Source organism: Jatropha curcas, chromosome 2, assembly GCF_041381405.1.
Source record: "Jatropha curcas cultivar XTBG-Jc1 chromosome 2, XTBG_Jcur_1.0, whole genome shotgun sequence".
In the NCBI taxonomy this organism is placed as follows: Eukaryota; Viridiplantae; Streptophyta; class Magnoliopsida; order Malpighiales; family Euphorbiaceae; genus Jatropha; species Jatropha curcas.
The window spans coordinates 33,179,797-33,200,861 of NC_143152.1; the positions used below are offsets into that span (position 1 = coordinate 33,179,797).

The window sequence follows — 21,065 nt, forward strand, 5'->3', positions numbered from 1 at the left end:
CGTATGCGTTCTCATGCTTACATGTGTAAAAACTGGACATAGCGAGCCGAGTATGTAAATTAAAGAACTGTAAACCCGTGCTTTTGCAAACTCCTCCAATCAAAGCTAAGCGCAGATCCTTCATCGATGAAAACAGTCTCATTAGCTAAATTCCATTCTAAATTAAATTTCTTTCTGATGGTTCGCTTCTCAGGTCAGCCTTCAATCTTATTTTGTTTTTGTTCTGCTTTGGCGCAATTTATGTGATCTTTACCTTAAGCAAAATTTAGCGGTAACTGCGATGCTCTCTGCTTTGATACTTTCAAAGAGAATACCCAGATGGGTCAATCTAAAAACATTCTGTTCTTCAATTTCTTGCACTAATAGCATCCAAATCAATCCAGAAATCGATCAAAGTATAGAAAACAGCTTGGATTTTGAAGCAAAGATTCAATTTTTGAGGGATAAGCTATACCCTGATAGCTTAATCAAGGTTTTGAAGAGCACTAATGATATAAGCTCTGCTGTTAAGATTTTTAAATGGGCTTCCCTTCAGAAGCGTTTTAATCACACAGCAGATACGTATTATTGGATAATTTTGAAGTTGGGTATGGCTGGCAATGTAGGGGAAGTGGAGGGTTTTTGTCAAAATTTGGTAAGGGATGGGAGCCCAGGTGTAGATTATGTTCTTGTTTTATTAATTGAATCATTTGTGAGACATCGCAGGCTGAATGAAGCGATATGCATTCTTGTTAACATGAATTTGGGAGGTTACAAGCCTTCCATTAATATATTTAATGTTATTTTGGGAGCTCTCGTAGAGGAAAGGAGAGGTTTCCAAGAAGTGGTCTTTGTTTACAAGGAGATGGTGAAAGCAAGAGTGGCACCTAATGTTGATACTTTGAATTATCTATTGGAGATTTTGTTTGAGATTGATAAGGTTAGTTCTGCTTTAGATCAGTACAGGAGAATAAACAAGAAAGGGTGTAGTCCTAATTGTAAGACTTTCGAGATAGTTATTAAAGGTCTTATTTTGAATAAACAAGTTGATGATGCCATTATTATTTTGGATGAGATGCAAAAAGTTGGCTGTCTGCCAGAGTTGAATTTTTATACATGTATAATACCTTTGTTTTGCAGGGAAAATAAACTGGAAGAGGCAATTAGGTTGTTTAGGATGATGCAAACCTCTAATTTGGTTCCAAATTCATTTATTTATGAGGCTCTGATACAATGTTTGTGCAAAAACCTTCAGTTAGATGATGTGTTAACGCTTCTTGACAAGATGGTTCAAAATTGTTTGACACCAGATAAGAATGTTCTTGTGGACATTGTAAATGGGTTTTGTAGATTAGGAAAGATTGACAAGGCTGTGAAGTTCTTGGAAGATAAACTCATACTTGAAACTTCTCCACACAATGCGTTGCTTGAAGGTTGTTGTGATGCTGGTAGATTTTTTCTGGCTAAAGATCAGCTTGAGAAAATGTCTAAGAGAACTGTAGCTGATTGTGATTCTTGGAATATCTTAATCAGGTGGCTTTGCAAGAAGGCAGATGTTAAGAAAGCACATGAACTTCTTGGGAGGATGATCGTATCTTCACTGGTTCCCAACTGTGCCACTTATTCAGCTCTTGTTATTGGTCTGTGTAGGTTAAGCAAGTTTGAAGATGCTCTACAACTCTTCCTGCAATTACAAGCCAAATCCTGGGTTTTAGATTCTCTATCTTACTCTGATCTTATTGAAGGACTTTGTAGGGTAGAAAAGTATCTAGAGGCTACCGAAGTGTTTCACTACATGTTTTCAAATAGATGTCCCCTCCAGTCATTCTCATTTAGTTTGCTGGTCAAGGGTATCTGTAACAAGGGAATGGTTAATGAAGCTGTCAGCCTACTGCAGATGGCTTTTGATTCTGGTATTTCTTGTGACAATGCAACTTACAATAATATCATGCTTGGCTTATCCAAAACAGACGAAGGAAGAAATCTTCTAGTGTTTCTCTCACAAATGCTGGTTAAGGGCTGCAATCTTGATGCAGAAGCGTATTGCATTCTGATAAAAAGCATGATTGCACGGAATCAAATAAAGGATTGTGCTTTAATTTTCAATACTATGATTAATGAGGGTTTGGTACCTGACTCAGACATGCTGCATAATATGTTATCATGTTTCGCTAATCATTCTAAGTTGCATTTGATTTCATCTTCAATTGATAGACTTGTTCCTAATTCTGAAGTTCTGGATTCAACCATGTATAACATGCTGGTTAAAGGTCTCTGGAAAGAGGGCAATAAGAATGGAGCCCGTCAATTATTGGATTTGATGTTGGAGAAGGGTTGGATCCCTGATGCTACTACTCATAGATTGTTGATTGGATCTGTTGATAGGGTGGAAAGTGGAGAGAAAATGTTGACATATGAAAACTTTACCATTAAAGATAATGTTCTTGACATACTTGCTGAGGGCCTGGGAAAAACGTAAAATTGGCATTTTGATTATACCGACCGCTCAATTTCTTCTTTCAAGGAATTGAAATAGTTTTATCAATTCTTTTTTATGGCTGTCATGAGTAGTATGTGCATAGTGTAGATGTATTAATTCTATTAGTGATTTTTCTGCTGTATAAAATCTGTATTATGTACAATGATCTCAGACATTCCAAAGGCAACTGACTCAACCTCATTTTCAGGAATGGCAAGGGCTTTTGAATACTCTGCTTCATTTTTCTATATCTTAAATTCATTATTGATTAATGTGAGTTTAATCAGGAATTGCCAGAGCAAGTGCAAAGGGACATTTTGCAGTGTGCTGCCAGAGAAACTGGCAAGCTTTTGTAATAACCAGCATCCTTTTGAAACTTATTTATCCTTTCCATGTTGCTCAACTGTCAATTCCGCCTTTTGATGGTATTTAAAAAGGCTCCTCTATTTGTCATTAGTTATCTGAACATGTTGGAATCGTCGACTGGAAAATGACCGTGGGATGACTTCCAACCAGGTATGTCTTACTGCATATTATATTTATTGTATCAATTTATTTAGATTGTGTCTAGGTAGATAATTGTTTGAAGTGAATGATTTAAACGTGAGAATTACACCTGCATGCATTAACTGCTCTTTCTTCCATGCTGCCTGCTCTGCTGCTCATGCTTATTTGTGCCATGGGATTCAAGTTTCTACTTGGCTTTCGACCACTCGTTATAGTATGGATAGAAACTGATGTTGAAATTCCGAATCTTTCTTCATGAGAATTTTTGTAGTTTACTTGGCTAGATCCTATTAAAAGTGAGTGGTAATTGATTTCAAATCCATGTTTTTTAAACTTGAGAAGTAGGTAGATATGGCATTTTTGGATCCAACTGAATTGTATATTGTTCTTGAATTATCATGCTGTAGGGTGCAGGTGCTTCATGATGAGGAAAAGATATGGCAACAAATTGATTGCAATTCCCATAACAGAGTGATATTATAGAGGCTTTTTTGTGTTTTCAGTGGAGTTGAGCCGTCTGATCCATTCAAGCTCAAGGTCTCACATATAAACAACGGGTCCCCCATTTTCTTGTTGTGTCGTCTACACGTGAACACCACACCGGTCATTCATTTCTTTTAATTTAATTCCTCCGTATTGTGTATAGTTTGACTTCCACTTGATGAAATGTTTCAAGTTACCAAACTCTTATGCTGGATTTTGTATGCTGAATTTATATAAAAACATAAAAGTAGTGGATTCGCCTCACTTCATTTATTTTGCAAGAAACATTGCCTCCATTAAAACGACAGGTTCTCTTTTCTACTGTCGTCTATACAAAATTTGAACATGTAATTGGCACGCCCCTTTCAATACATTCAACAATCCCGATAGATGAGAAAAACTATTGATTGTGATGCTTCAGATTACAAATAAAATTATTTACAAGGGAAATTGGAGCTAATCAGAGTTGTGGAATCCTAGCTTCTATGAAAACAACTGCATTATATATACACACACACATATGAAAGGCTAGTGCTACAGGCTTTTTCTGTTTTTATGTGTTTCACCAGATACAACTTCATTCCCTATCTTTCCTCTTTCTTCCAATTCCCGGAATAAAAATCCAGATCTTTTCCTTCACTTTCCCTGCAAACTGCTTTTCTCACAATCCACTCAAACTCGAATCGCTGTCCGTGTTGTCCTTCCAACCACAAACTTTGCTGCATTTGACGGAATCTCCACCATCCTCACCAATAATAGTGTTAACAGTATTTACTATCACAAGGTAAAAACTGGCATTGGTCATTCAATTCATAAACAGGATATCCGGTCGGCATTCCTGCTGTTGTGAATCAATCAATTCAACGATCCTCCAGGAAAAAGCTTGATAGCAAAATGTTTCCACCAATAGGCAGTCCATAGAAACAAATTGTTCAAATAAGATGACAAACTAAAACAAGTCCAAGAAATCATTTGGTACACAATATGCTGGTCTTTTATTTATTTATTTATTTATTTTTTATTGGTGAGAAGCAGAAATTCCCACATCTAAGTGCATACAAGACTAGTAGCTTCATATTCAAGGCAGAACTCATGCTTAGCAAGCCACGATTTAGTGCACAAGGTAAATTGACAGTAAAGTTGGAAAATCAGTACCTTATTATTTCAGAATTAAAAAAAAAAAACAAATTTCAAAACCAGGTCTGACTTTGAATCTCTGACATTTATGCCCATAACAGCTCATAAACGATATAGGATGGGCAACTGGGCATGCACCTTAATACACAAACCAGCCTTTTATCCCCTTAAGTTCAACATAAACACCAGGAAAATAATCTCAGAAGGATTATTTGATGTTTTCTTCAGGATTAGCAGTTTCTCTGTCAACATTAGGAATTCTAGGTCAATGAGCACGATATGGACTTATAAACTGTGTTCATGAAGCACTATAAGAGAAAATTTCCCATCTGCAAAACCCTGTTTATTTAACAGCTAACCTTGTTTACCAATAAACAGAAAATGCATCTGCTCAAGAATCCAAGTAGTACAAACATAACATGGAGAACAATGTATTAGCCTCCAAATGATGATAAGTACACAACACAAGCATCCTCACGAGAGAAACTGGCGAATAGGGGGAAAAATGAGGAAGAATGAGAAGATTTTATTGCTATTGAATATGAATGCACACTACCTAAAAACATACAAAAGGGTGCTAGTAAGAGATTGAAATTGGCTAGAAAAGTTTGATCATAAGACAAGAGCATGTACCCTGATCAATTATACATAAAGACGCAATGCACAGAGAAATAAAAAATTTGTACTTCTTTTGACGCAGAAACTTTGCCTTGTATTACAGAAAAATCCTGAACTGTGACGCCATGAATTCCAATCATTTAGCAACCGACACCTCTGCAAATCAAGCATTTATAATCAAGAAACATTATTTTGCAAATTCACATTGACCATTGAAAACCAAAAATATATACAATGAAAACGGCAACAATATACAATAACCAAAATGGAGTATGTACCTAGGTTTTAGCTGGACAAATGAAGAAGAATCCTCATGGGTTACGAGGAAGCGAATTGACGCCCTCTGGTTTAACACTAACATTACTCTGACTACTCGGCTTCTTCTCAGTGTTATTACCATTATCAAGACCTTTTTGAAGATGTACAGAACTGTTATTGTTGGCAATTCCATTGTTCTTGCCAATTTCCGTTGAAGCAATTCGCTCAACATTCTTAGGTGACCCGATGATAACAGTGCCATCAATGCCATCTCTTTCTCGTTTCCCCAAATTCCCAGATCCGGAAACCTCCACGGACTCCACTTCTTTTCTCTTTGCAACTAGCGCCACGTTTTCTAATGCCTCCCTGGCTCTCTTTCTACAAACAGCCGCCTCCCTCACTCTCCTTTCAGCCTCCGCCCTCGCCACGACCACCGCTTTCGCCATGGAGCAAGCCGCAATCTTCGCAGCGCATAGAAGGACCGTTGCCATTTTCTTATCAATCGTCCGATTATTAGTTTTATCGAGGTGGAAGAAGGAGAAATTAGGGTCGGCACAAGGCGGGCAAAGGAAAGCGAAAGAAGGAGATTGAGAGGGAGCGCAATGAGAGTGGGTAAAGGAGGAGCAGTTAGAGCAAGAGAGGCGTTTGGAGGGAGGAGGAGGAGTAGTGTCGTAGAATGTAAAACACAAAGGGCAGAAAGAGGCAGGGTGGAGCCGGAGGACACAGCAGGTGCATAGGCGGCGATAGATACCTCGAAGGCGGACGTGGTGGAGGAGCCAGGTTTCTTTGGACCTGCAGTGGCTGCAATCTCCTGCGGTTGGATTTGCGTCGCTGTTGACGCCAGCGGTTGTATTGGTTTTCGATGTTATTGGGATATTCATTTTGAGAAATTGCAAAGAAGAAAACGAGACAGTCAGAATTTTTTACTTAAGAAAAGGAGCTTTAGGGTTTCATCCGGACGCGGTGGCAACGCCGATGGTGGTGGTGGTGACTGCGGCTGTTTGTCTCGGAACCGAGGGGTTTATGAGAGATTTTCAACTCGCAGCTGTAAGAGACATTTTAGAGGGCGGACAATAACCAATTCGGAATAAAGCTTTAGCCCATGATCAAACGACGTCGTATATATTCACTAGTTTTGCAAAATTGGTGAAATCTGAAAGTACTATTGATTTAAATGAATTGGAAGTATGAAATTCATTTAGAACACATTCGAATTAAAATTAATCACACGAATTTTTATGTTTTGTATTATATTAATTTAAAATGAAAATTACAATGTTTGGTATAATTTCATAATTGAAATTTATTATTCTCACTTTTTAAACATCTACACTCAATGGTAAGAGAAAAAAAAAAAAAACCTAATAAATTTATAAAAATTAACAAATATATAAACTAATAAACAATATAGTATTAACAAATTATAAAAAAAATTCACATACCTCGTATAAGATGTTTATATAAAAATATAAACAATGTCATTGATAAGTGTATAATAAATTTATTAGAAGGTTAATATAAATAGAAAGCAAATTTCTGATTTCCAAAATGGGTTTAATAGGAGCATTTTAATATAAAAAAATCTTAGTCTTAATTTTATGGAACCTATACAAATTTAGATTTTAGCAATAACCAATTTCATGGGATCGAATTCTTCTTTTCCTTTTCAAACCACTAATGAAATGAAATATAATTAAATGCATTTATAGTATAATATTTACACTAGAAATGCATTTTATTATATTATATCATATTTAAATTTCATCAAGGTTAACCAAATGTAAATGTAATACTATAATATAAGGTAAAAGCATTCAAACATTTCACATCAAATATAAGAAAACCACTTTGTTAGAAAGAGACATGTTGATTTTGTACATAGGAAAGTTACTCAGAGGCCTCTTATCTCATCTCAAACAGAGTCGCTTCCTGTGAAAGCCTCAGGAGCACAAAGTCTCTGCCTTGCTTAAAATTGGAGCTACGTGTTTGAACTCTTCTCTACTAACTAAACTGTAGATCACACCAGTGAGAAGCATATAAATGGACACCAGCCTGCCTTTTTACCCCCTACACCAACAAATTTTGACAACTAATACTAATATGTCTACATCAAGCTAAAACTGATTCCCTAGCATTATTGTCACCTTTTTTTGCATGCTAAGCAAGAACACAAGTTAGGAATACATCTAACAAAGAATACCGGCTACCGAGAAACACTACTGTAGAATGCTACAAGTCCCATGGGTTATATTAGGCAAAACGGTGCAGGCTTTTTAGTGATGACTTTGGGCCCCCTATGACACAGTTGTTGCATGTACACAGTCTGATGCCTCTGGTTCTTGGATGTCATCTCTATTGATGAGACATAAGAGCATTAACGTTGCCAGTACAGATTCTGACAAACATGAGAGAATTTGATTAGTTGAATACTTGAATTGCAGACAGATTAAATCTAAGGAATTCCAAAAGTCGTCTTAAATTATGCAGAACAAGTGTATGTTTATATAGGGAAGGGGAAAAAAAACAACAGCGAAGAATCAGAATCATCTTGGCCAGTTTCTTGACCAAAATACCAAAATTTTAGATGCCGCCAGTAGCATGGATATGTTGGTCTATATTATGTACAGCAGGAATTGCATATGAAAAGCAGTACCTAGAAAAGCAATTCAATTTCTGTGCACAGTGACTTTAAAATCGTGCATATTTATAGGATCAAACAAGAAAAGCATTCGTCCTATGTGATCAAATAATGTGAAGCAAGTTAAGGTGTCCCAGATCATTTTTATTATAAGATTAATCATGTTCAAATAACTAACAGTCTAATACTTACAGTGCCTAACACTTTACAGAAGTTCCTCCAACATTACGAAAGCTCTTTGCAAGTGGATTTGTTGTGCCCCAGACCCTTGCATCTACTGCACTGCAGCTGGCGTTTAACTACATCATGTGGTCCACATCTCTTTGAAGTGGGGCGACCTGGAGGACGACGTGTTGGAGGAGGGGTTACGGTTACTGTAACCTGAGAAGAATCTTTCTGGACAGGCCAGTCCACATTTGGTATGGGGTGGACTGATTCTGAATAAGTTAATCTGTAGCTCTCAGTTGTGAAATATCTTGAGCAATATTCGTATGGACTCCTTCCAATACAAGTAATGACAGAAATAGCATGGCAGCAAGGTAAACCAGTAAGCTGCCACCCTTTGCAACTACAATCCCAGTGGTCAATATCAACCACTTCTACTGATTCACCACGAACCTCAAATGTGCTACCAGCTGACAGTAGCACTTGCAGTTGCATGGAACGGGCTTTTAAGCTCTCCTTTTCAAGTTTTTCCTCCATAGATGGAGTTAACCTTGTCATCCACAAGTCAGATTCTGCCCGCTGTGTGTAGATCAACTCCATAATCTTACCCCGTATTGCATCAACCATCTGAGTTATTGGTAACTCGTGAGCATCTGATGCCCAACTATAGAACATCTCTCCAAAGTTAGATGTCATATGATTATATCTTGCTCCCTGAAAAAATGCATTTGCCCAATTTTGTGGCTCACTTTTTATGATCCAATCATAAGCTTCTACTGAAATGCTTTTGATACTTTCAATGCATCTGTGGAAGACTTCAGGTCTAGGTGCATAAGCAGCAGAGTAGAAGTCCTCAACCATCAACCGCTTCACCTCGTGAGAAAATTGTCCCTTCAAGTCCCGAAAAAGTTGCTCAGTCAAGTACCGAAGGCAATAGCCATGGTATGAACCCTTAAATACATTGTCAATCGATTCCTTAATGGCCTTCTGTCTATCAGCAACAAATGTTATGGGACAGGAGGTTGACAGTGCAGTTTTCAATTGCAGTAAAAACCAATGCCAGTTCTCATCAGTTTCTGCGTCTACAACAGCAAATGCCACAGGAAATACACCATCATCCCCATCTGCAGCTGTTGCAGCTAACAATGTGCCTTGATATTTTGACTTCAATGGTATGCTGTCCAGAAAAAGGAGAGGCCTGCAACCTTGAAGAAAACCATACAATGAGGCGTGGAATGAGACAAATAGACGCTGAAAACTTGAGTCTTCCTTAGTGCTGAAAGTAGCAACACTGCCTGGATTAGTCTCTGCTATCTTTTCACAGAACAGTGGCAACTGATTATATGCCTCTTTATATGAACCTTGAAGCTGCTCCTTTGCAATTTCTTTTCCACGCCACGCTTGAAAATAGTTTAGTTGGATGCCATACTCTTGTTTGATGTCATTGACAATATCCTTGGGCTTGTAATTTGGAAAAACTTTCAATTTTTCCTTAATGATGCTAGCCACCCAGCTCCGAGTTGCCTGATGCCCTGTTGTCACTACAGACCCTTCACATGTATGGGTTGCATTCATCTTTTTAATACAGATTAGTTGAGTAGTTGACAATCTTGATGCATGAATTCTCCAAGGACAACCTTCTGCTTTGCATTTAACAGTTACACGGTGACTATCATTCTTCTTATACCTAAAGGCAAACTGATGTGCAATGGCATATTTACGCAATGATTCACGAAATTCATGAACGCTACTAAATCTTTGACCCACCCCAGTAATAGTATTCTGCCACTGCTGTGCACCTTTAGCATGCCTCTCATCAGTGGAATCAACAAGAGGAAGAATGGGTGAAATGTCAAGTGGTTGATCAAGCTGTGCCTCATCAATATGAACACTAACATGATCAGTATCAACTACAACATCAAGAGGCCCAGTAAGATGGATAGCAGATTGCAAGGTATCATCTACAACCGCATCCACAACAGCAACAGGTGCATCAACAGGAGGCACTGCTTCGGACAAAGTTGTTCGGCTTGATCTACAAATAAAGTATTACCAAAGTTATGCCAATCATCCAAAAACAACAATATATTTAAGCTTAGATAAGGAGAAGACAACCTACTGGCGGGCAAGTTTGAGACATCAGGCAGAACAATATCTTCCAATATTACATAAATATCAGTGGTGACAGAATCCCAGTGAAATTTTAACATCCGCTTCAGGTCCTTGTCATTGGATATAGTAATTAGAGTCTTCCTATTGCCTGGCAGAAAGTATTTGAGAGACATGTTATTGATGCTACAGTTAAACATTTCAGCCACTTCCGTCTTGAAGTCGTTAAACTTCATTTGGTCATCAATATCTATAGCATGAGCATCACCACCTCTGTAGGATAATGAACCATCCTTATTAGCCTCAAATTCACCACCAAGCTGGCAAATTGCTATTAATTTAGTCTCCGCCATAACCTACTCCAGAATGAATGAGAAACAACTTCAAATCATTCAAGGCAAATAAAATTCACATAATGCCTTAAATATCATCTACTAACAAGTCATAAATGCTCATTAAACAAAACATTGATATTACAATGGAGCCCATATATGGTATACAGATAGAAACAAACAACTTTTACTCAGAAACTCCACTTAGCCGTAGTACAACAAGAAAAAGAGAACTGAAATGAGAATCTTTTTTAACTTTTCCGAATTGTCAGGCAAAAAGCAAAATCAACCAACCCATAATTGGTAAAGAGAGAACAAATTCACCATCTTTGCAACAAGCACAAAGAAATCCTGAATCAACAAGGAGCTCAAAAAATTCATCTTTTTTCTTTCTCAGACTCAAATCAACAGAGAACTGATAAACCACCTCTGAAATTCGAATGACTATATACCCACATCCTAAAAAAAACCGAAAAACCAAATCCCCTGAAAATCTATTTCAAATTCAAAACCGAAATTTAGTGACCATTCGGTCCACCAACCAGAAAACATAGCAGAAATTTCACCAAGAGCTCCCAAAAAACAGAAAACCCTAAATTTAAGAAAACCCTAGAGGATGGGACCAACATGGAAATTGACTTGCAAAATAAAAAATCGAGTACAGAACGAAAGCTGTTACCTTTAGTTTTAGATCAGGAAAGAGGAGAAACAAGAGTTTAAATTCAGAGTTCTCAAAATCCCAATTTAGCAAAATATCTGTAATAACGTATTTGGATCGAAATTGGGGTCTCACCTAATTACCTCGAGAGAGGCTACATGGAGAGAGAGAGAGTGGCGTTTGGGTATTCGAATAAGAGCCTACCAGCAATCGAAATCTGACTTCGTTAACAGGTAGGGGATGCTCATGTGTTTCTCTGCCAATTGTTTTTGTTACGGTTCGTACTTTTAGCTACATGGGTGGTGGATTCGGGTGCCACGAATGCTCTCCGTACGGATTCCAATGATTTGGGGCCTACTTCGGTGGGTCCCTTCCTACTACGATTTGAAATTTGATTGTTTGATGATGAGTTGCAGACAAATCACATTTTTTATTTTTGGTTCTTCCAATGTAGTCCAACTAAATTCCCCTTTCCCTTATGGATTTGTTAATTTGCCAATTTATGAATCAAACAAAGGTTCTAATGTGTTATGGGTTGGTAATGCGTTGCACTCTTTGCTAAATCTTAATTATTATTCTTATTTAAATAAAAATATATTTTCTGACGAATTTTATTAAAATTTTAAAATTTAATATTGTTTAAAATTTTTTTTTTAAATATCATTTTAATTTTAGGGATTAAATTTAAATATTTATTTCACATTAAAAGAAGAATCTAATCTAAATTTTAAAAATCATTATAGAGTACCAAAAGTTGAAATATATAAAAATCATTAACAGTGAATTATATATTGAATTTTTTTTTAATTGGAATTATTTTTAAATGATTTAAAATGAAAAGAAAATTAGGAGAGGTTTGTTTTGTTTTTGGCCTCTTTCATTTAGACAAAACAAAAGCGCCAATGTTATGGGAAAATATTTAATAGAAAGAAAGCTACTTCATGAAAGTAAACTTTGCAAGGATACAACAATAACCAGAGCTTTATTCTAGAAGATTTTTGCAAATTTGAATCTAGGTCCGATTTATAGATCCACCAAGAATCAAACCTATGGAAACAAAGATTTTTCAAAAATTATTTTTTTATCCTCTTTTTTTTTTTCTTAATGAATGGTAAAAAATCCTCTTGTTTCAAAAACACATTATTTTAAATTGATTTGATCCACAAATGACATAAATTGGGTTCCAATCCTTGTAACCGTTATGAGTCCATCTAAACCGACTAAAACCAAAATAGGGAGGAATTATTCCATTTCTGATTCGATTCAAATCATTGGGTGGGTCTATTTAGAGGTGGGTTTCCTTGTCATACAACTCCAGAGTTTTACTAATAGATAATGCCAACTTTAGATGGTTATATCAGTTAATATAGCATATTCCATGGGAATATTCAGGTCCCGACACTCTCATGTCATATAACAGATTATTTCTCTATGGAATCTTATAGTTATGATCATAAAAATCACAATCATAACAAAACAACAGAAGGGCGTCCACTGGCCAGCTAAAGCACAAAGGGAATGATCCAATGAGAACAGCATTTGTAGCACAAAAAAGAGGCATACAAGAAAAGCCATAGTTAGGCAAAATTCTCCTGCCTATAAATGAGAGAAGTCATTTTATTTACACAGTTTTAATTCTTCATAAGTTAAAAATGGAAGCTAATACATTTACAACATTGCTTTCGGGTACAACAGACAAGTTGATAAAACTCAAAAAGGAAACGCTGCAGTTTTGATGCAGGCGAAGGCGATAGAGAGAGGTTTGGGGTTCATGGTACCAAAACCATGACCACAGGCGAAGGAGACAGAGAGGTTCATGGTACCGAAACCATGACCACTGGCCAGCGACAATGGCTGTTATTCGTTGGAATACTTCTAGTATCTCCCACTGAACTACAAACAAAGAGAAAGTACAGGTTACAAATGCAACTTAAAGCAAATCACATCCCATATGTTTCATCACAATTATAAAACAGACTTTAGATTGAAATACAAAAAGACGTTTCATTTATTCAACAATTAATAGCAAAGATGCTTTCTTCGTTGCAAGAACCAATTGGAAAGCATACATTGGATATCTTAGGGTTATACTCACAGTTGACAATGCCTTGTATATGATGATTATGTACAATAAATGAACCTCACAAGGAAGTTGTTCCTTTTTCTTCTTTACAGAAGAGGGAGAATCAGAAAGGGGAAGTTCAGAGGGAATATTATGCTACTAGGAACTTGTCAAAATCAATACATGAGTGAACTGAACTATCTAACTAATAAGTGGAGATATATGAACCTAATCGAACTGGACCACTATAAATATTTTCAACAATATTGCAACAAAAAAGAAAAAAAGCTTCTATTTTCATTTGTGAATTGTTCAATTTGGCCATCTTGAGAACTGCCTCTAATAACTCTTGCTGCAAAGTGTTATATCACATTTTAAAAAGCCTTGATCTTGCAGATGACAACAAACCATTAAAGAGACAGTTGTCATTTTCCTCATTCTGAATCATTTAGGCAAAAGCACAAAAAATTGGAATCAAGTCTAAATCAGAACCAATTGACTAGGGATTGAAACAGCTTATAGATCATCTGAATGGTTGAAAGCAAGGCATACCTCTTCAATTAGGGAGGGAGACATGCGCAAGTGAAGCCATCACTAACAAGTTCCTTAATCTTATCCCTGAACTTGTAATAATCCTCAACTTTGTTGTAGACCTGATAAGAAATCCTAGCGTACCCAGTAATAGGACTAACCTCTCCATCTTTTGGATCCCTAAAATAAATTGGAACTTCAATCCCAAACTTATCCCTCAAATGGGTCCTTAAATTCAAAGCATCTGATTCACTCAAAATCCCCAAACAAGCAGGTAATCCAACCATGATCATACTCCCACACATCTCAGGTGGGCAACCAAGATGAGTCCCCCAAGCTTTGACCAACATCTCTCCCATGTCCACCACTCTCTCATGATTCCTTTTCTTGATTTCTTCAATCCCACCTGGAAATCTATTGATGAATTCCAAAACTGAAGGAACTACTAATTGAGCGCTATAGTCTCTATTTCCAATCCAAGCACTCTCCATAGCCAATCCATTACCATACTCGTAAGAAACCACTGGATGATGCAAATCATCATCTCCTTTATTACTCCACTTTCTGCAATACAAAAAAGCAACAGAAGCTGGGCAAAAAAACCATTTATGCAAATTACTAGTATAAAAGTCAGCCCCAATTTCTTTCATGTCAACATCAACACATCCGATTCCATGAGCTGCGTCAACGAAAACCTGGTCTACAAATTCCTCTCTACAAATCTTAACCAAATCTTTAACGGGAATCACCACACTAGGCATGGAAGTCACGTGATCAATTACAGCTAATCTCACTTTCCTCCCATTCTCTTTCCCTCTCTCCAAAGCCTTTCGAAATTCAGTTACAATTTCCTCCCTCGATTTCACCGGAAACGGCAACTGAACTTCGATCACATGTCCACCAGCGCGCTTGACGTAAGCTTCAACGGACTTTTTCACAGAACCGTACGCATAGTGAAGCATAACGACACCATCCCCTTTATTGAATCTGCCTTCAGAAAAGTCCCTAGCTATTTTCTGCAAAACAATAGCAGCGGCGGTTGTTGCGTTATCGACAAGGGAGACTTCATCAACATGGTCAGCGTTGATTAGGGATTTAACGATGGATCGGGAGCGGAGGATACCGGGCTTGAGGTGGTTGAAGTAAAACTCGTCGGGCTGGCGGAGGAAAAGGAGTTGCAGTGATCTTTGGGCGGAAATGACAGACTGTGGACAGCTGCCGAAGCTGCCATTGTTGATGCGGGCGACGTCGGGGTCGTGGTGGGAGAATTCCGACTGAATTTCAGAGTCTGTGATATGAATTGGGGAAGAAAGTTTAGGCTTTTTGGTTACGATGGTGGTGGAGTTGCAGCGGTCGCCATTCAAGGTGTGAACTTTATGGTTGTGATTGGCCATTGTAAGGGTTGTTAGGGTTCGGAGATGAGCTGAGATGACACAGATAAGTGATTTTTAGAATAAAAATTGAGACTTCCATTAACAATAATTGAATCAATGAATATGCTCCACTGTGCTGCCACTCGCACCATTTGCTAATACTAAATAATTTTCCTTCTACTTTTTTTTTTTTTTTTTTGAAAAAAACTAAAATATCATATGCAATTAAATAGGATTTCAATCGATAACTTCCATGCTACTGATGATAAAACAAGTTGTCTAAAAATAATTTACAAGTAGGAAATCTCCTCTTAAATGTATTAAAAAATAAGAAGAAAATTTCAAATATGTATTAATTCATTTTCTATATATTAACATCATGATGAACCACAGTATGCATTCTCACATTATTAATTTTATACATATTGAATTAGCTTTAATATAATAACAATGATCTTAGATAAGACATTAAATTAATTTTTAATATATGGATATGCGATTAGATCAATGAGAGTAGACAAGCTCAAAACTTTAATATAATTGTTATAAAAATATAAATCTATCCTATCCATGAGCAAAATAATTCTACTTCAACAAAAAAAATAAAAAAATTATAATAATATTACAATTTCATTATAATTGTAATTTTTTTTTTTTTTTTGAAAGGGTCATTATAATTGTAATTAACATTGATCATGAAACAAAAGGGTAATTGGTAGAGATTTGTGGTGGATTAGGTTCCAATCCCATCTTTCTATATGTTCAAATGCTTATTAACAGCAATTTTGTTTTGTTAAAGCTTTGTCTTATCTTCTGTATATAACATCATCCTATATTTTTTTTAGCCTTAAACTATTCTAAAATTTTATCATTTCAATGTTGTCTTTACTTTTTTTTATTTTGGTTTTATTAGGTCCACCATATTAAATCTTGCTTTTATTAGAATAATGCTTGACATTATCAATTTGCAGATGTTCCCATTTCATCATAGTGAAAGCTGACAGGCAACCTTTTTAAATTAAGAAAAATCATCAACAGGTTCTTGAACTTTTTATGTTCTTGCTTTTAAATCCTCTACATTGATGAAATGTTTTATTGCAGCCCTTAAACTTTTTAATTTGCTACAATTAAGAGTTAATTTAACTACAAAAAATATTATTAGTTATGACTAATTATCAAGATATTTTTCTGGCAAAAGCATAAAGAAGTTCATTAAGACTGCTAAGGAGAAACAAAAATGGTGTACCTTAAGCATAAATGAGCACCATCGCATGAACCAGAAGGTTATAACAAAATCATCTTAAAATACAGCATACTGAACATTCATGGCTATACTAAAAATGGAAAATAAATCCTCTGAAAAAGACTAATTCTTCCACAAAGCCTTCTCAGGATGTAACTCCACATCAATTTATACTCAGTATGCTCAGTAGAGGAAATAGGATTCATGTCTTTGCTGATAGTGCGGCATTTTGTCGAACAATTAACGGGCAACAACTTAAAGAATTTATGATTCAGAAATGGAAGGGAAAGCCAATCACTAGAGCTGAGATGACGAAAGATAAAGATGGAGATCACCTTAAAAGAACTGAGAACATAAGAGTACGAGACGAAATGTGAGAGCTTTATATTTATATCTATTTACTTATGCTTTCTAATAATAATAATATCTATTCTCTGTAGGAAACTATATTTTTAATGAATTTCTCAAATTTAGTTATTCAAAAGCATATTCTTCAATGAGCAGTAGCAGGTAGATTACCAGGCAGGAGCTTATTTTGGGATTATTTACAGTACAGATATCGTGTATGTCTACGTCTTTCTGAAACTTCCAAGTAATTTCTACAGCCATGGTCCATCACAAGAAAAAGAAGAAAGAAATCAGATTATCAGATAACAATAGACATCCCTTTCAATACGCAATGGAAATTTCGTTTCTGCAGAATTTTGTCACATAATGAGTAAATGCACTGCTGAAACTTGAAATTTTGTGTTTTGTTTTGTAGTCCATTACCGTTTTGTAGTTGCTTGAACATGGCCAAATCAAAGCTTGCACAGTTGCACGCGCTAGAATATACGGAGAGTGATAGATACAGATCATTTTTTATTATTTATTTTTTTCGAAATATTTTATCTAGACGGGATATTTATATAGACACTTCGTTTAACACCACTGCTTGAGGGTCTCTTGCCAGTCTTGAGGAAATATATTTCTTCAACTCCTTCACTCTTTAGACTGCTTCTATTGCATCTCAGGTCAGGTTTTTACTTTTCAAGTACTCTATATCTTCATCACTGCATGAAAAAATTGTGATCAGAGCATAAATTTCAATTATTGATTGTATAGATATGGTAGTATTTTTATCAATTATTTTTTTCTCTTCAAGTTCTGATAGCGTTATTGTTTTGCTGCTGCTTGCTAGCTGGTTTGGTTTCTTATGCGATGTCTCTTTTATGAGTTTCATTTTTTTTTTTTTTCCTGTTCTAATAGAAATGAGTATCATTGGCTTTTCTTGCAGCTGAATCCTTTTCCCATCTTTCATTGCATTAATTTACAGAAATATGAGGAATCGAATTCTGTCGGTGGCCTTTTGTTTATGGGCTTCGGCATGGCTACTTCTTCCTGCTGGTTCTGATGGTCTAATGAGAATAAGTTTGAAGAAGCGTCGTCTGGATGTTGATAGCATTAAAGCTGCAAGAATTGCAAGGGAGGAGGGAAAATCAAGAATTGGTGCAAACAACATGCTTCGCAGTTCAGATATCCATATAGTACCACTTAAAAACTATTTGGACGCTCAATACTATGGAGAAATTGGTATTGGCTCACCACCACAGAACTTCACTGTCATATTTGACACAGGAAGTTCCAATCTCTGGATTCCATCTTCAAAATGTTATTTTTCTGTGAGTTCTACTGAGATATATTGGCTTCCCTGTTATCCTGAAAAACCAGAATCAGATATTGACTCATAATTATTACCTGCAGCTTGCCTGTTATTTCCATTCTAGGTACAAGTCAAGTCGGTCCAAAACATATGTCCAGAATGGTAATAAGATGATCCCCATATTTTTCATTTCTATGTGTTTCGTTAGATTATGTCAAATTGTTCTTTTCCAAATGTGATTCAGGAACATCTTGTGAAATACAGTATGGATCTGGATCAATTGCTGGCTTCTTTAGTCAAGATAATGTTTTAGTTGGAGATCTTATTGTCAAGGATCAAGTATGTTCCGATCCATATAAGTGTATCTTTTGATAACCCTTTATCTCTGGCAACAACAATATACGTCCAACTTTTTTATTTCAGGTTTTCATCGAGGCTACACGAGAAGGAAGCCTTTCATTTATCTTGGCAAAATTTGACGGGATTCTTGGGCTGGGGTTTCAGGAGATCTCGGTTGGGGATGCTGTTCCTCTGTGGTATCATTCTGACCATACCTCAGTCCTAACTTTTTCCATGGAAGACCTCATTATGCATGCGATTACAATTTTTTTCAATTTTCTGCTAATAGTGCATACACAAATTGATTCATGAGAAGACTGCAGGTACAATATGGTGCAACAACGTCTTGTAAGTGATGAGGTCTTCTCATTCTGGCTCAACAAGGATCCACAGGCAGCAGAGGGTGGTGAGATTGTTTTTGGAGGCGTTGATGAAAAACATTATATTGGGAAACATACATATGTTCCAGTTACCCAAAAAGGTTACTGGCAGGTCAGAAACAATTTATCTATAATTTCCTAATCAATTTGTTTCTCTCATATGTCATTTCTGGTGAAAAAACAAGGGCAAAAACAGATTATTGATGAACTTTTCCTTTTTCAGTTCACTATGGGAGATTTTCTAATTGGGCACCGGTCAACTGGTAGAACTTCATGAACCTGAACATAATGTACCATAAATATTTCGAATAATTCCATCTGTACTTGAATAAATTATTGATTTTCCAGGTGTTTGTGCTGGGGGTTGCTCTGCAATTGTGGACTCAGGAACATCCTTGCTTGCCGGTCCAACTGTAAGTTATGTCATCATTTCAACTTCCTTCAAAAGAAATGCCCAATATTCACTGATTATTGTTTTTGTGATACACTAATTGCTTTTTTAGGCTATTGTGACTGAAATCAATCATGCCATTGGAGCTGAAGGGATTGTAAGTGCTGAGTGTAAGGAAGTGATTACACAGTATGGAGAGTTAATATGGAATCTCTTGATATCAGGGGTGAGGCTGACATTTAATTTAGTCTTTCATTTTTTTTCTTCCGTATATATGCATTTCCAATGGAAGATATACTGAAATTTTATATTGTTTTTTTCAGGTACAACCCAGTAAGATATGTTCACAGCTTGGTTTATGCATTTTCCGTGGGTCTCAGTATGTGAGGTGGGTTATTTATCTTGACATGGCCATGACATTTTTGAATCTGCATTGCTAATATCCTTTCTTTTCTTTCCGGCCTCACTACGACCTTCAATTCTTAACATCAACATCTATTCCAATCTAGTTGAAATTGACTAAAATTGATCTTTCTTTAAAACTTCACCCCTTGTCATTGTTGGACTAGGTGATCTAGCTCTAGCCCATTTTAATGCTTTCCCTAGAGTATCTCAGATAAACTCTGAAAACATAATTTTGTACAGCCATGGGATTGAATCAGTGGTTGACAAGGAAAATATAGAGGGATCATCTATTGGGGATGATCTTCTATGCACTGCTTGTGAGATGCTTGTCATTTGGGTCCAGACTCAACTAAAACAGAAGGAGACTAAAGAGGCAGCACTCAACTATGTGAATAAGGTGACTTATTTTACACCCCAATAGCTGCTGAGAAACCAGTTTTTGTGTTTGTGTTGTTAATTTCTGGCTATGATCCTCCACAGTTATGCGACAGCCTACCAAGTCCGATGGGTGAATCAGTAATTGATTGTGATAGCATTTCTGGCATGCCAAACATTACTTTTACCATAGGAGATAAACCTTTCATTCTCACTCCTGAGCAGGTTTGTACCTTTCCTGACGTCTTATTACTTGATCATACTCTTTTTGAAGCATAGAAGTTAAAAAAATCAGCATGTTATCGCAAATTTTTAGATTATATTTTGTTAATGGAACGAGTAAATCTTATGTTCATAGTCGTAGTTGCTCAGTATATGAAAACAACCTCTCTATTTTGCAGTATATTCTGAAAACTGGCGATGGCATGACTGCAGTTTGCATCAGTGGGTTTACGGCCTTCGATGTGCCACCACCAAGAGGTCCTCTCTGGTATGCAATATTTTAGAACTCCACTTTGATGTTCATGCTTATTGTACAAATGGGTTTTATTATCTTTTGAACATTTATCCCATATTTGTTTGTTCACAGGATTCTTGGAGATGTGTTCATGAGGGTCTATCACACACTGTTTGACTATGGAGATCTCCAGCTGGGTTTTGCAGAGGCTGCTTAACAATTGACACTCTAATTGTTATGTAGGTTATACGTTTATGATGTAGATTGAATCAAGTGGACGAGAGAATGTAAAAGGTCTATGCTTTTTATCACTGCACTTGGATAAGTGTAAATTGAAAGCTTGTAATAGTTTTAATCTTACAGGATGCTCAAAATTGAATGGTTAAATATATATTTCTTTTCACCTAACTACGAAAAAAATAACTGTTTTCCTTTCAACTTTAGCCACCAACATATTCAGGCAAAATCTTAACCAGGCTGACATACAGAAAGTGTTGGCTGCCA

General features: G+C 36.4%; 5 protein-coding genes and 1 long non-coding RNA gene across 15 annotated transcripts; 2 read left to right on the top strand and 4 right to left on the bottom strand.

Moving 5' to 3' along the window:
• Nucleotides 1-42: 42 nt before the first annotated feature.
• On the top strand, nucleotides 43-3,717 carry LOC105647378 (uncharacterized). Of its 4 annotated transcripts, none has more exons than XM_089717600.1 (3): nucleotides 43-2,974; nucleotides 3,150-3,261; nucleotides 3,373-3,717. In XM_089717600.1, exon 1 carries the CDS (start codon nucleotides 281-283, stop codon nucleotides 2,456-2,458), a length of 2,178 nt encoding a protein of 725 aa, XP_089573726.1. In that variant the 5' UTR covers nucleotides 43-280; the 3' UTR covers nucleotides 2,459-2,974; nucleotides 3,150-3,261; nucleotides 3,373-3,717. The 4 variants fall into 4 exon arrangements, with proteins under 4 accessions (XP_089573726.1, XP_037495131.1, XP_089573725.1 ...); XM_037639203.2 differs by lacking the exon at nucleotides 3,150-3,261 and having other exon boundaries at nucleotides 43-2,810; nucleotides 2,916-2,974; XM_089717599.1 differs by having other exon boundaries at nucleotides 3,150-3,717.
• A 1,189-nt stretch (nucleotides 3,718-4,906) lies between these two features.
• Nucleotides 4,907-6,537, bottom strand: LOC105647377 (hypothetical protein). The gene is made up of 2 exons (XM_012233439.4): nucleotides 5,482-6,537; nucleotides 4,907-5,359 (listed from the first exon to the last, which is right to left on the bottom strand). Exon 1 carries the CDS (start codon nucleotides 6,340-6,342, stop codon nucleotides 5,515-5,517), a length of 828 nt encoding a protein of 275 aa, XP_012088829.1. The 5' UTR covers nucleotides 6,343-6,537; the 3' UTR covers nucleotides 4,907-5,359; nucleotides 5,482-5,514.
• A 759-nt stretch (nucleotides 6,538-7,296) lies between these two features.
• On the bottom strand, nucleotides 7,297-11,654 carry LOC105647375 (hypothetical protein). Of its 2 annotated transcripts, none has more exons than XM_012233436.4 (4): nucleotides 11,499-11,654; nucleotides 10,380-10,729; nucleotides 8,292-10,299; nucleotides 7,297-7,856 (listed from the first exon to the last, which is right to left on the bottom strand). In XM_012233436.4, the coding sequence occupies exons 2-3, from the start codon at nucleotides 10,724-10,726 to the stop codon at nucleotides 8,325-8,327; spliced, it is 2,322 nt and encodes a 773-aa protein (XP_012088826.1). In that variant the 5' UTR covers nucleotides 10,727-10,729; nucleotides 11,499-11,654; the 3' UTR covers nucleotides 7,297-7,856; nucleotides 8,292-8,324. The 2 variants fall into 2 exon arrangements, with proteins under 2 accessions (XP_012088826.1, XP_012088825.1); XM_012233435.4 differs by having other exon boundaries at nucleotides 11,385-11,651.
• Nucleotides 11,655-12,940: 1,286 nt separating this feature from the next.
• On the bottom strand, nucleotides 12,941-15,564 carry LOC105647374 (Pyridoxal phosphate (PLP)-dependent transferases superfamily protein). 2 transcript variants are annotated; one of them, XM_012233434.4, is made up of 2 exons: nucleotides 13,978-15,564; nucleotides 12,941-13,251 (listed from the first exon to the last, which is right to left on the bottom strand). In XM_012233434.4, the coding sequence occupies exon 1, from the start codon at nucleotides 15,348-15,350 to the stop codon at nucleotides 13,986-13,988; it is 1,365 nt and encodes a 454-aa protein (XP_012088824.1). In that variant the 5' UTR covers nucleotides 15,351-15,564; the 3' UTR covers nucleotides 12,941-13,251; nucleotides 13,978-13,985. The 2 variants fall into 2 exon arrangements, with proteins under 2 accessions (XP_012088824.1, XP_012088823.1); XM_012233433.4 differs by having other exon boundaries at nucleotides 12,941-13,256.
• A 991-nt stretch (nucleotides 15,565-16,555) lies between these two features.
• LOC149498673 (uncharacterized) lies at nucleotides 16,556-17,442 on the bottom strand. Of its 2 annotated transcripts, XR_016319580.1 has the most exons (3): nucleotides 17,344-17,442; nucleotides 17,092-17,171; nucleotides 16,556-16,917 (listed from the first exon to the last, which is right to left on the bottom strand). It is a non-coding gene; the product is annotated as an uncharacterized LOC149498673 (long non-coding RNA). The 2 variants fall into 2 exon arrangements; XR_016319579.1 differs by lacking the exon at nucleotides 17,344-17,442 and having other exon boundaries at nucleotides 17,092-17,328.
• Nucleotides 16,752-20,969, top strand: LOC105647372 (aspartic proteinase). Of its 4 annotated transcripts, none has more exons than XM_012233428.4 (14): nucleotides 16,752-16,945; nucleotides 17,888-18,233; nucleotides 18,316-18,376; nucleotides 18,459-18,553; nucleotides 18,638-18,750; nucleotides 18,877-19,045; nucleotides 19,157-19,196; nucleotides 19,282-19,346; nucleotides 19,437-19,550; nucleotides 19,648-19,712; nucleotides 19,970-20,126; nucleotides 20,210-20,329; nucleotides 20,506-20,594; nucleotides 20,694-20,969. In XM_012233428.4, exons 1-14 carry the CDS (start codon nucleotides 16,752-16,754, stop codon nucleotides 20,776-20,778), a joined length of 1,713 nt encoding a protein of 570 aa, XP_012088818.1. In that variant the 3' UTR covers nucleotides 20,779-20,969. The 4 variants fall into 4 exon arrangements, with proteins under 4 accessions (XP_012088818.1, XP_089574068.1, XP_089574066.1 ...); XM_089717942.1 differs by having other exon boundaries at nucleotides 16,840-16,945; nucleotides 17,849-18,233; XM_089717940.1 differs by lacking the exon at nucleotides 16,752-16,945 and adding an exon at nucleotides 17,425-17,585 and having other exon boundaries at nucleotides 17,849-18,233.
• Nucleotides 20,970-21,065: the final 96 nt, after the last annotated feature.

What these genes read in the sequence shown, in the direction of transcription:
- LOC105647378 (XM_089717599.1), top strand. Translation starts at nt 281, where the DNA reads ATGCTCTCTGCTTTGATACTTTCAAAGAGAATACCCAGATGGGTCAAT.
- LOC105647377 (XM_012233439.4), bottom strand. Translation starts at nt 6,342, where the DNA reads ATGAATATCCCAATAACATCGAAAACCAATACAACCGCTGGCGTCAAC.
- LOC105647375 (XM_012233436.4), bottom strand. Translation starts at nt 10,726, where the DNA reads ATGGCGGAGACTAAATTAATAGCAATTTGCCAGCTTGGTGGTGAATTT. An exon ending in TCAAACTTGCCCGCCAGTAG is followed by an intron (nt 10,300 to 10,379) that starts GTTGTCTTCTCC and finishes CTTTATTTGTAG; the next exon opens with ATCAAGCCGAACAACTTTGT.
- LOC105647374 (XM_012233434.4), bottom strand. Translation starts at nt 15,350, where the DNA reads ATGGCCAATCACAACCATAAAGTTCACACCTTGAATGGCGACCGCTGC.
- LOC105647372 (XM_012233428.4), top strand. Translation starts at nt 16,752, where the DNA reads ATGCTCAGTAGAGGAAATAGGATTCATGTCTTTGCTGATAGTGCGGCA. An exon ending in CAAAACATATGTCCAGAATG is followed by an intron (nt 18,377 to 18,458) that starts GTAATAAGATGA and finishes AATGTGATTCAG; the next exon opens with GAACATCTTGTGAAATACAG. An exon ending in GGGGATGCTGTTCCTCTGTG is followed by an intron (nt 18,751 to 18,876) that starts GTATCATTCTGA and finishes AGAAGACTGCAG; the next exon opens with GTACAATATGGTGCAACAAC.